This window comes from Bos grunniens, chromosome 18 (assembly GCF_055505025.1).
Source record: "Bos grunniens cultivar Pamir isolate PY7600 chromosome 18, Bosgru_T2T1.0, whole genome shotgun sequence".
Taxonomy (NCBI): Eukaryota; Metazoa; Chordata; class Mammalia; order Artiodactyla; family Bovidae; genus Bos; species Bos grunniens.
The window spans coordinates 62,889,782-62,903,182 of NC_141182.1; the positions used below are offsets into that span (position 1 = coordinate 62,889,782).

Sequence of the window (13,401 nt, forward strand, 5' to 3'; positions counted from 1 at the left end):
AGAAAAGAATAGCAAACAGTGCGCTAGCCCCAAGCATCCAGTATCGTGCATCGAACCTGGACTGGCAACTCGTTTCTTACATGATATTTTACATGTTTCAATGCCATTCTCCCAAATCTTCCCACCCTCTCCCTCTCCCACATAGTCCATAAGACTGTTATATACATCAGTGTCTCTTTTGCTGTCTCGTACACCAGGTTATTGTTACCATCTTTCTAAATTCCATATATATGCGTTAGTATACTGTATTTATGTTTTTCCTTCTGGTTTACTTCACTCTGTATAATAGGCTCCAGTTTCATCCACCTCATTAGAACACATGTATACCTGTGGCGGATTCATTTTGATATTTGGCAAAACTAATACCATTATGTAAAGTTTAAAAAAAATAAAATAAAATAAAGTGCACTTTAAAGCTAAAAAAAAAAAAGAATAGCAAACAAAGCAACTGACAAAGAATTAATCTCAAAAATATACAAGCAGCTCCTGCAGCTCAATTCCAGAAAAATAAACGACCCAATCAAAAAATGGGCCAAAGATGTAAACAGACATTTCTCCAAAGAAGACATATAGATAGTTAACAAACACATGAAAAGATGCTCAACATTACTCATTATCAGAGAAACTGCAAGTCAAAACCACAATGAGGTGCCATCTCATGCCGGTCAGAAAGGCTGCTGTCAAAAGTCTACAAACAATAAATGCTGGAGAGGGTGCGGACAAAGGAACCAGCCCTCTTACATCGTTGGTGGGAATGCAAACTAGTTCAGCCACTATGGAGAACAGTGTGGAGATTCCTTAAAAAACTGCAACTAGAACTGCCATATGACCCAGCAATCCCACTGCTGGGCATACACACCAAGGAAACCAGAATTGAAAGAGATGTGTACCCCAATGTTCATCGCAGCACTGTTTACAATAGCCAGGACATGGAAGCAACCTGGATGTCCATTGGCAGTTGAATGGATAAGAAAGCTGTGGTACACATACACAATGGAATATTACTCAACTATTAAAAAGAACACCTGTGAATCAATTCTAATGAGGTGGATGAAACTTGAGCCTATTATACAGAGTGAAGTAAGTCAGAAAGTAAAGCACCAATACAGTATATTAACACATATATATGGGGTTTAGAAAGATAGTAATGATGACCCTACATGTGAGACAGCAAAAGAGACACAGATATAAAGAACAGACTTTTGGACTCTGTGGGAGAAGGCCAGGGTGGGATGGTTTGAGAGAATAGCATTGAAACATGTATATTACTGTATGTGAAATAGATCACCAGTCCAAGTTCGATGCATGAAACAGAGCACTCAAAGCTGGTGCACTGGGACAGGCCTGAGGGGAGAGGGGTTCAGGATGGGGGGACACATGTACACCCATGGCTGATTCATGTCAATATATGACAAAAACCACCACAATATTGTAAAGTAATTAGCTTCCAATTAAAATAAACAAATTGATTTTAAAAATGATAGGATAATAAGAAGAGATATGTTAAATGCTCTTGCTGAGGGTGGGGAGAGAGAGAATGTTTATAGTCATATTATATGGGGGAGGGAAACATAGTGAGACTTGAAGACAAAATAGAGGGTTTATAACCCTAACCTTCACATTTTTCTCCTATATTTTTTACACAGAGGCAACTGTTTTATGAGTAATTGGAGTAAGAAATGGCAACCCAGTCCATGGAAAATCCCATGGACAGAGGAGCCTGGTAGACTACAGTCCATAGGGTCACAAAGAGTTGGACACAACCGAGAGACTGAGCCTGCACGCATATAGTATTTTTACTTTTTTCTTTGAGTTCTTTGAATTTCACTTCTCTTCATGTTTTTATTTTATTTTACTTTTTAATATACATAATACTGTGTACATTTAAAAATATACATAATATTATGAATGTTTTATGGAGAGGGAAATGGCAACCCACTCCAGTATTCTTGCCTGGAAAATCCTGTGGACAGAGGAAACTGGTGGGCTGCTGTCCGTGGGGTCACACAGAGTCGGACACGACTGAAGCAACTTAGCATGCATGCATGCGTTGGAGAAGGAAATGGCAACCCACTCCAGTATTCTTTCCTGAAGAATCCCAGGGACAAAGGAGCCTGGTGGGCTGCCGTCTATGGGGTTGCACAGAGTCGCACATGACTGAAGCGACTTTGCAGCAGCAGCAGCATGAGTGTTTTAAACAGAGGGTTGATAAGATCTTGGAGGACATATGAAAGAGTGAAAAAATGAATCTACTCCAGAAACAGTCTTGAACAGGAGAAGAGTTGTTTAATGAAGTGGCCAGGGTAGGTATACAATATTTGGAGTAAAAACAGCTAGAATACAAGAATCTTGGAAGACACCACCAGACTTGACCAAGGTCTAACACTTGTGTTCAGGTCAGCTAGCCTCTCCATGGAGCAATATCATTTTTGTGTTTCTAAAACCACAGAGACTATTACTCCTCCCTCCCAGGATGCAGTGTGGGCTTGTTTCTGCTTACCCCGGAGTTCATCCTTTGCTCTCTCAGACAGATCCATTCGGTTCATCTCATCAGAGACCTGGATGCATAATGGAGGAAGGAGAGGGTGGGACGAATTGAGACAGTAGTGTGGAAATATATATACTACTACATATGTAAGGTGGATAGCCAGTGGGAATTTGCTATGTGATGCAGGCAGCTCAACGTGGTGCTCTGTGATGACCTAGAGGGGTGGGATGGAGTGGGAGGTGGGAGGGAGGTTCAAGAGGAAGGGGACATATGTATACCTATGGCTGATTTATGTTGATGTATGGCAGAAACCATCACAGTAGGTCAAGTAGTCACCCTCTAATTAAAAAAAAATAAAAAAGACCTGGATGGTCACCATCTCTACCCAGTAGCTGGGGCAGCGGGCAGTGAGTAGCTGCTTCCTGCTGGCCTCCTCCACCTCTGTCTGCAGGAGGTGCTGTAACTCCTCTTTCAGGGAATGGTCCCTCAGAAGAGATTTGAATTTGCTCAGCTTATCCTGGCCGAGCTCCTCTAATAGAGGCTGCAGATGGAAACCCAGCTCGGCAGAAGACGCCATCTTGACCAACAAATGAGAGCTCAAATTTTGGCATTAACCACGTTTTAAGGGGAGGAAGGGAAAGGCACAGGGGATTGGTACTCCCCTCTCAAATGCTGGTTGCTTCTGTGTCAGGAAATAGGCTGTTTATTCTCCCTGCCTAACCTGCTGCGTTAAGAACAAACTCCCCAGTAGAGGTAAAACCCACATAGAACTCTTTCTTGGATTTAGAGCTTAGGACCCCCCTGAGAACAGGCGGTAGCTGAGGTAGGAAGGAAGTCCACACTGCTGGATCTCCTATATGCAGCGGCTCATCTGGTATTTGTCAGTAAATTGATGTACAAATAAATTAATGAGAATTATTAACTTTAGCCCTTAGTAGCAACTTGATGTGTAGTTATCTTAGGATGTTTATAGAGCTTGACTACTAAATGAGGATCTTGAGACTATTTTAACAGATATTCACTCTGCAGTTGAGTGGAATGCCTTTTCAATTTACTGTTCTTAAAGAGTCACTTCCTGAACTCAACAGACCTGGATTTGAAACTCTTTTAACAGTTGAGGGTTTGAGCCGAGGGTTCTGAGCTCGAATTTCTAATTGCTAATCAACTACACCATCACCCACCTTATTAAATGGCTAGGGGCATTCATCTATGCCAATAAAAGGCTCCTTTGGATGTCAAGAATTATTTTAAATAAAAAATTTTGTTGAGGTATAGTTGATTTATGTTGTATTAATTTCTGCTGTACAGCAAAGTGATTCAGTTATACATATATACATTTTTATAGTCATTTCCATTATATTTGCCATAGGATATTGAATATAGTTCTCTGTGCTACGCAGTAGGACCCTGTTGTTTATCCATCCTGTATATAATAACTTACGTCTGCTAATCCCAAATTCCCAACACATCTATCCCCAGACCCCTCCCGCCAGGAACAATTTTAGAACCTAAATGACAGCTGTAAAGATGGGTAAGAGCTCTGCCTATTTGGGGTTTATACTCAATTTGAGTACACACATGGAGTGTAGGGGGGAGAAGTAGACATTTTGCAGATGAATTCAAACAGAAGCAATGACAAAGCTTGGAGACAAGATGACACAGAGAAATAGAATAAGGGTCAGGTAACCATGGAATTTTCTCAGAGGAAATATTTCAGTTGAGGACCTGATGAGTAGGAGCTGCTGGTTAGGGAAACTGGTGGGGGTTAGAAATTCTAAGCAGTGTGAACAACTAGTATCATTTTAGGGCTGAAATGAATATGGCAGGTTTGAGGGAAAGAATTTAGGTGTGTATTGGCTGGAGCAGACAGACAAACGCCGTGACTCCTACTCTAGGATCAGACATCCTGTCATGAAGGGGTTCCAGGTTAATGAGGATTTACAATTTGATTCCAAGTGCAGTAGCAAGCTGCTCCAAAATTTCCAGTGGGGAGACCTCACAGCCTGCTGTGTTTTCAGGAGCACTTTCTCTTACTTCTTGGGGGAGAGAGGGGAGTCACACCAAGGAGCTGGTTAAAATTTTTTGTGATGCTTGAAGCTAGTAAGGAAGACTTTGAGAGAGGTTACTGAATTGGGGGTTTTGAAGTAGGGGAGAGAGATAGAACTTAACTCCAACTACAATAAAGACAAGTGGGAATTGAGAGCCAAGGAACAGGATTTATAGGGTGGGGAGGGGTTCTGTGGGAACCCAATTACTAAGAGGAAATGTCAAGGCTAGGAGTATTCTTGTCAGATCGACTCAACAGTATTCTTGCTGAGGGCAGGTCAGGATGATCAGACATCACTCTGAAGGGTGACGAATTTGATCAGATATTGAAGGTGGGGATTTTTGCTCAACTGACTGAGCAGTGCTGTACTGTGCTTAGTTGCTCAGTCATGTATGACTCTTTGCGACCCAGTGGTCTCTAGCCTGCCAGGCTCTCTTGCTCAAACTAGACTGAAATGGGCCAGGGAGAGAGCCCAAGGATGAAGTCTAGTGAAAACAAGGAGAGTCTTTGTTGCTGCCTGCTGAGAATTCTGAACTCATCCAGGTGAGGGTAGGGTCAGGGAACACCTGGATAGTACCAGGCACTGCAATCAACCCTGTAGACTTGGCTCATTAATCCTATGATATTCCCAAGTACTATATCCTCCCTATTCCAGATATTGATACTGGATTAGCAGAAATGTTAGATAGAACATCCACGTTTACATGGTCATAAAGTGTCAGAACTGGGCTCTGAACCAGGTATAACAAATAGCTCTAGGGTCCATGTTTTAGTTAATTACTCTGCTTTGATGGTTCTTTGTTCTTAGATGTAGTTGTAGAGGGGCTTCCCAGGTGGCACTAGTGGTAAAGAACCCACATGCCAATGCAGGGGACGTGGGTTCCATCCTTGGGTTGGGAAGATCCCCTGGAGGAGGACATGGCAACCCACTCTAGTATTCTTGCCTGGAGAATCCATGGACAGAGGAGCCTGGCTACAGTCCATAGGGTCGCAAAGAGTCAGACATGACTGAGTCGACTTAGCACTCACACCTAGTTGTAGAGAACTAATTGAATTCAGGTTATATCTTTTGAGAGAAATCAATAGTTTTTGACTGGATATGGAAAGAGGGAAAAGAAGAATTTGTAAGAACATAAACACCTGGGTTACGGGCCCTCATTTGAGCTGGGTTTCTTCTACCTCCAACTGCTTGGGATTCCCATACAGCCTTCCCACTAAGGAAAGGGTTAGGTTTAAGGTTTGGGCCAAGAACAGGCACCTCTGCTGTGCTCCTGAGGTGCATTGAAAGTTAATCCAATTTACATTATGTTCCTGTGACTTGAGGAGGCTGAGCTTCAGCAAGAGAAAAGAACCTGTTTAAAGTTATGAAAGGAGCCCTGGGAAGGGGCTCCCCTTCAGGAGTCCTCCATTTTTGCACAAGCAGGAGTTTGACTTGAAATTTCAAGTCCTTCAACAGTTTGAAGGAATTTTTACTGTAGAGACTTAGCAGTTGAATGAAGATAGAGAGGCATGAAGTCAAGAAGCAGGATTGTTACTCACCTCTCCTATGCTTAACCCCTGCTCCAGAGTGTTGAAGCCACAGGAAACCTCCTATAAAAGACTTCCTCTTTCTGCCCAAGCTCTGTGATTGGCTACTGGGAGCCAATCCCATTGCCAGGAGCTTCCTGCAGCCACACAATGACTGACAGGTGGAGACCATTTCCTCAATTTGAGCATCAAGTTCTCCCAGACCAGTGGTTCCCAACCTTGACTGCCTTAAAACTCACTTCCCTGGGGTATCATTTCAAAGTATTAATGCCCAGAGATTCTGATTTCTAGGTTAGATCAGAGATGCCCAGACACTGAGGTTCTTTAAAGGCATCCTGTTGTTGTTGAGCCATTCAGTTGTGTCCGACTCTTTGTGACCCCATGGACTGCAGCATGCCAAGCCTCCCTGTCACTTACCATCTCCCAGAGCTTGCTCAAACTCATGTCTATTGAGTCGGTGATGCCATCCAACCATCTCATCCTCTGATGCTTTCTTCTCCTTCTGCCCTCAATCTTTCCCAGCATCAGGGACTTTTCCAAAGAGTCATCTATTCACATCAGATGACCAAAATACTGTAGCTTCAGATTCAGCATCAGTCCTTACAGTGAATGTTCAGGCCAATCTCCCCTAAGATTGACTGCTTTGATCTCCTTGTTGTCCAAGGGACTTTCAGGAGTCTCCTCCAGCACCAGAGTTTGAGGTCATCAATTCTTTGGCGTTCTGTCTTCTTTATGGTCCAGCTTTCACAACTGTACATGACTACTGGGAATATCATAGCCTTTACTATGGGGACCTTGTTGGCAAGGTCTCTGCTTTTCAACAACTGCCTAGGTTTGTCATCAATTTCCTGCCAAGAAGCAATTGTTTTCTAATTTCATGGCTGCAGTCACTGTCCACAGTGATTTTGGAGCCCAGGAAGAGGAAATCTGTCACTACTCCCACCTTTTCCCCTTCTATTTGCCATGCAGTGACAGGGTCGGATGCCATGATCTTAGTTTTTTTTAATATTTAGCCTTAAGCCAGAGCTTTCACTGTCCTCCTTCACCCTTATCAAGAGGCTCTTTAGTTCCTCTTTGCTTTCTGCCATTAGAGTGGTATCATCCGCATATCTGAGGTTGTTGATGTTTCTCTGGCCCATCTTGATTCCAGCTTGTAACTCATCCAGCCCGGCACTTCTCATGATGTGCTCAGTGCACAGGTTAAACCACAGGGTGACACAGACAGCCCTGTCGTATTCCCTTCCCGATCTTGAACAGCCAGTTGTTTCATACAGGGTTCTGACTGTTGCTTCTTGACCTGCATGCAGGTTTCTCAGGAGACAAGGCCCCCTGCTGCTGCTAAGTCACTTCAGTCGTGTCCGACTCTGTGCAACCCCACAGATGGCAGCCCACCAGGCTCCCCAGTCCCTGGGATTCTCCAGGCAAGAACACTGGAGTGGGTTGCCATTTCCTTCTCCAATGATGAAAGTGAAGCCGCTCCGTCATGTCCAACTCGCAGCGACCCTAGGGACTGCAGCACCAGGCTCCTCCATCCATGGGATTTTCCAGGCAAGAGTACTGGAGTGGGGTGCCATTGCCTTCTCCCAAGGCCCCCTAGATGACTGTAATTGCAGTCAAGCTTGAGAACCACTGCTTAGAACCTTCAGCTGTTGATCAGCTGCCTATCCCATCGAACCAGATACATTAAAATCCATCCACATTTCACGTTCAATGTAAATAACACAAGAAGTGCATCAAGAAACAGGTTCATCAGTTTTACACTATTTCATAAAATATTAATATTTACAATATTAATTTCTATAGATTTATATTAAGACTTCAAAATTTTGTGTTTTGAAGCCTTCATCTTTTAGAACCAATATATCTATATGTCCATCTCTCTCTCCCCACCTCCGCCTATCTGCTCAAAATTGAAATCTTATGGTGAAAACAATATACTATACAATAAATTGAATACAATAAAATAGCTTAACATACTAAAGTAGTATTTTAAACATGTAATATTGACCATGCTTGTAATTTAAAATTTTCTACTTTTCAATATTGTATTTAATAATAAATAAATGATAAATGGTTAAAAAAAAAAACAAAAATTTTCTAATAGCCATGACAAACAAGTAAAAAGAACTAAATAAAATTGCTTTTTATAATATATCGACTCCAATATATCCAGAGTATTATTTCAACTTGTAGTCAATATAAAAACAACTGAGATATTTTCCCTTCAACACTTGGTACTGAGGCTTCAAATCCGGTATTTCATACTGGGAGGACATTTAAGCTTACATTAGCCACAGTCCTTGCTTTCAATAGCCACATGTGTCTACTGGCCACCGTATAGGTTAGGTCTGGACTAGAGGACAGGAAGGGGACCTCTGGCTTTAAACATTTTTTTAATTATTATTTTTGGATGTGCTGGGATCTTCATTGCTGTGTCTGGGCTTTCTCTAGTTGGGGTGAGCAGGGACTACTCTTTGTTGCAGTGTGTGGGCTTTTCCTTGCAATGGCTTCTCTTGTTGCAGCTCATGGGCTCTAGAATGTGGGCTCAGTAGTTGTGGCACACGGGCTTAGTCACTCTGTGACATGTGGGATCTTCCCTGACCAGGGATTGAACCCATGTCCCCTGCATTGGCAGGTGGATTCCTAACCACTGGATCAACAGGGAAGTCAGGGACCTCTGGCTTTAAAAGAAAGGAGGTTCAAGGGATTCAAAGGTTTGGATGTCCTCTGAGCCTCAGTTTTGTGACGTGGGCTTTCCCTTTACCTTAAACCCAGAAAAGGAGAAATTGTACTTTATGCAGACCCTGAAACACTGTAGTCAGAGGCCCTTCCACACAGGTCAGGTAAGCCATATTAGTTAATAATGTGATACATAATAAACCTTTTAATGGCTAAATATTTTAGCTCTTTTAAATACTGTGAACTAGCCGTTTTGCAAAAATATATTTTTTTATGTAAGATTTTATAGACATGGAAAAATGAGGCAATGAATACTTTAAAGCAGATTTATTTTTATAGAAAGGTTATATCCTCCTGATTCTGTATCCTGCTGTTTCTCCTTAAAACTATATCCCTAACATTTCCACCTATGTCTCTATTCATATCTGTATCCATAGATGTGTGCACTCAGCAGCTTCAGTAGTGTCCGACTCTTTGAGACCCATGGACTGTAGCCCACCGGGCTCTTCTGTCCATGGAATTCTCCAGGAAAGTATCCTGGAGTGGGTTTCCATTTCCTCTTCCAGGAAATCTTCCAGACCCAGGGATCGAACCTGTGTCTTTTGTGTCTCCTGCATTGACAGGAGGATTCTTTTACCACTAGCACCACCTGGGAATGCCCTCAGACATCTATAGATATCTAAATAAAATGTATGAACATGAGTTATATGTAGAATCATGTGAATGACAAATGGAAAACTACTCAATCATTTAAATTATGCACATGCACATATAAAAATACATTCTAAACAATAGATTATCATAATATGTTACATGTATAATATACTATATACAAAATAAATATATAAACATGAATATTCAAATATATGCATATATAATTCTTTCTATGTTAGTATATATAATGTGTATAACAGATATTATATAAATACATAAATCTATGCATGATTTAAGTAACTGAAGAGTTTTCCATTTGGTCATGTACATAATTATCTTTATTATTCCCAAGATCTTATTCCCAAGATCTGCTGCTAAGTCACTTCAGTCGTGTCCGACTCTGTGCGACCCCATAGACAGAAGCCCACCAGGCTCCCCAGTCCCTGGAATTCTCCAGGCAAGAACACTGGAGTGGGTTGCTGTTTCCTTCTCCAATGCATGAAAGTGATAAGTGAAAGTGAAGTCGCTCAGTCGAGTCCGACCCTCAGCGACCCCATGGACTGCAGCCTACCAGGCTCCTCCATCCATGGGATTTTCCAGGCAAAAGTACTGGAGTGGGGTGCCATTTCCTTCTCCGTCCCAAGATCTACCTTTATGTAATTTTTGTGTTTGGGTACATGTTCGTGTGTGCATACATATGCTTCTAACTGTGTGTTTGTGAGTGCGTGTAAAAAACAGAAACCTCAATTAACTGGAGTTGGGAGAGACCAGAAGGGGGCGCTCCCACACCCTGAGCTGATAGCTCAGCATGATAGGAAGAAGGAAGACCCCCTCTTCTCCGTAGCAACTCAACCAATGAAAAGCCACGGACTGTTTACTACAGACCTCCAGCTTCCTGCTGCTGCTGCCAAGTCGCTTCAGTTGTGTCCGACTCTGTGCGACCCCATGGACGGCAGCCCACCAGGCTTCACCGTCCCTGGGATTCTCCAGGCAAGAACAATGGAGTGGGTTCCAGCTTCCTCAGTTCAGTTCAGTTCAGTCGCTCAGTCGTGTCCGACTCTTTGCGACCCCATGAATCGCAGCACGCCAGGCCTCCCTGTCCATCACCAACTCCCGGAGTTCACTCAGACTCACGTCCATCGAGTCAGCGATGCCATCCAGCCATCTCATCCTCTGTCGTCCCCTTCTCCTCCTGCCCCCAATCCCTCCAAGCATCAGAGTCTTTTCCAATGAGTCAACTCTTCGCATGAGGTGGCCAAAGTACTGGAGCTTCAGCCTCAGCATCATTCACTCCAAAGAAATCCCAGGGCTGATCTCCCCCAGGTCCCTAGTCCCCTCTATAAAAGTGGTCTTCTCCTTCCCTTTGGGAACATGGGTCCCCGTGGTCATAGACCCTAAACTGCAATTCTCTAATTCTGAGTAAACACATTTTTGCCATTGAAATAACTGGCAGCCTATTCGTTCAGGTTAACATGTACGGTTTTCCTCGCCCCCGTTTTCTTTTTTTAAATTTATTTTTAATTGGAGGGTAATTGCTCATTTAAAGGACACTGAACTGAGAATTTCCTGGGAAAACAGTTCCATGTGGTGTAATGACCTCCTGAAGTCAAGTTTCTAAAATGGATTTGTGAGTCAAAAGTGACCCACATCTTCAGTTCTGAGACACATTGCAAACTGCTCTCCAGAAATTGACGCTTCCCCCAACTTCTTCCTCTGACTCAACCACAGGAACCAGTCAGGTGGTGCAGCTTCTGTTTGCCACCTTCTGGGAAGCTCTGAAATCTACTTCTTCCTTTCTGTGTGGGCTCAGATCTGACCTCTGACATGGATTCCCTCCATCTTTAAAGAGCTTCGCTTCTTTCAGTTCCTCCCCTCCTGTCCAGTCTCCATGGTGACTTCCAGGAAACTCTTTCTCACATGCAGTTCTGATCTTGTCACTTCTCTATTCAAACCGCACCTTGATTCCCAATCCCCCTTTCTGTAAAATCCAGACTGAATGTAATTTTCAGGATTTGTTTGAATCTGGTTTCAGCTAATTCTTTTCTCTTTTCACATTTCTATCCACTTGGTGCTCAACCCAAGCAAAGTTTTGTGGTTCCTAACATCATGAGAAACGCTGGGCTGGAAGGAGCACAAGCTGCAATCAAGAATGCCAGGAGAAATATCAATAACCTCCGATATGCAGATGACACCACCCTTATGGCAGAAAGTGAAAAGGAACTAAAAAGCCTCTTGATGAAGGTAAAAGAAGAGAGTGAAAAAGTTGGCTTAAAACTCAACATTCAGAAAACAAAGATCATGGCATCTGGTCCCATCACTTCATGGGAAATAGATGGGGAAACAGTGTCAGACTTTATTTTTTGGGGCTCCAAAATCACTGCAGATGGTGACTGCAGCCATGAAATTAAAAGACGCTTACTCCTTGGAAGAAAAGTTATGACCAACCTAGATAGCATATTGAAAAGCAGAGACATTACTATGCCAACAAAGGTCTAGTCAAGGCTATGGTTTTTCCAGTGGTCATGTATGGATGTGAGAGTTGGACTGTGAAGAAAGCTGAGCATTGAAGAATGGATGCTTTTGAACTGTGGTGTTGGAGAAGACTCTTGAGAGTCCCTTGGACTGCAAGGAGATCCAACCAGTCCATTCTGAAGGAGATCAGCCCTGGGATTTCTTTGGAGGGAATGATGCTAAAGCTGAAACTCCAATACTTTGGCCACCTCATGCGAAGAGTTGACTCATTGGAAAACACTCTGATGCTGGGAGGGATTGGGGGCAGGAGGAGAAGGGGACGACAGAGGATGGCTGGATGGCATCACTGACTCGATGGACATGAGTCTGAGTGAACTCCGGGAGTTGGTGATGGACAGGGAGGCCTGGTGTGCTGCGATTCATGGGGTTGCAAAGAGTCGGACATGACTGAGCGACTGAACTGAACTGAACATGTGGGGCAATGTTGCAATAACTTTTAATCAAAAGTTACAATAACTTTTTATCAAAGGGATGGTGGGTTTTTAAATTTTCACTTTAAAAATAGAAGTTGTGTATATAATATATAAGGTGTACATAATGATGGGGGTTCCTTTGGCGGCTCAGTGGTAAAGAATCTGCCTGCCAATGCAGGTGACTCAGGTTCCATCCCTTTATGTAATTTTTGTGTTTGTGTACATATTTGTGTGTTCATACGTATGCTTCTAATTGTGGGTCGGGAAGATTCTCTGGAGAAGGAAATGGCAACCCACTCCAGTATTCTTGCCTGGGAAATCCCATGGACAGAGGAGCCAGGTAGGCTACAGTCCATGGGGTCACAAAAGAGTCAAACATGACTTAGCAACTAAACAAGAACAACAACCACCACGTGATGATGACTGAATACTGGGATTATATCTTCTCTCTGCATTTTATGTCCACAGGTCCTTTGTTATGGTCCCTGTGACTGATTTCTGTTCATCCTAATTCCCATGTCCCCAGTTTTAAAAATCACTTCCAGATAACCTGACTCAATGCACGTGTCATTCTCCTGTTTCTGTAAATAAAGATTTACTGGAACACAGTCATGCCATTCCTTTACATATCAACAGTCAGCTAACTGTTGCATTACATCACGGGTTTGGAGCCTTGGCTGCATATGGGAATAACCTGGGAGACTTAAGGAATTTTACTACTGGGGTCCCATTCCAAGAGATTTTTCCAGGGGGTGGGAGAGTGGGGAATCTGGTTCCCAGGATTTAAAATAATTCTTTAATTGATTTGAATATGTAACCAAATTTGAAAATCACAGTACCAGAGTCACATCTCTTTAAGTGGGTGTGTCTTAATTGTCTGTATTAGAAATAAGTGGGAATTTTTATAAATGATAACCATTTCCTGAGTACTGTCTTTGGTTGGCTGAAGAAGCCATAGAACCAACCTTTAATCCTCCTCCTCCATGCCCTCTTCCCATCCCAATAATTCTTATTGAAACTGAAGTTTTGGAACATTTGCAGTAAACCAGCAGCTTAAAGAT

The 13,401-nt window shown here is 42.8% G+C and overlaps 2 protein-coding genes across 6 annotated transcripts in view; both read right to left on the minus strand.

Annotated features, from left to right (window-relative positions):
• The window catches only part of NLRP2 (NLR family pyrin domain containing 2), a 31,589-nt gene extending 25,373 nt beyond the window's left edge, over nt 1–6,216 (minus strand). For all 5 annotated transcript variants that reach the window (XM_086354543.1, XM_086354545.1, XM_086354546.1 and 2 more), the window contains exons 1-2: nt 6,075–6,216; nt 2,501–2,558 (exon numbers count right to left, since the gene is read on the minus strand). In XM_086354543.1, the coding sequence (XP_086210669.1) occupies nt 2,501–2,546 (46 nt within the window). In that variant the 5' untranslated portion in view covers nt 2,547–2,558; nt 6,075–6,216. The remainder of the gene's footprint in view (nt 1–2,500; nt 2,559–6,074) is intronic.
• LOC147354654 (NLR family pyrin domain-containing protein 2B-like) lies at nt 2,551–3,065 on the minus strand. Its single transcript, XM_086349424.1, has 3 exons — nt 2,853–3,065; nt 2,663–2,702; nt 2,551–2,558 (listed from the first exon to the last, which is right to left on the minus strand). Exons 1-3 carry the CDS (start codon nt 3,063–3,065, stop codon nt 2,551–2,553), a joined length of 261 nt encoding a protein of 86 aa, XP_086205550.1.
• Nucleotides 6,217–13,401: the final 7,185 nt, after the last annotated feature.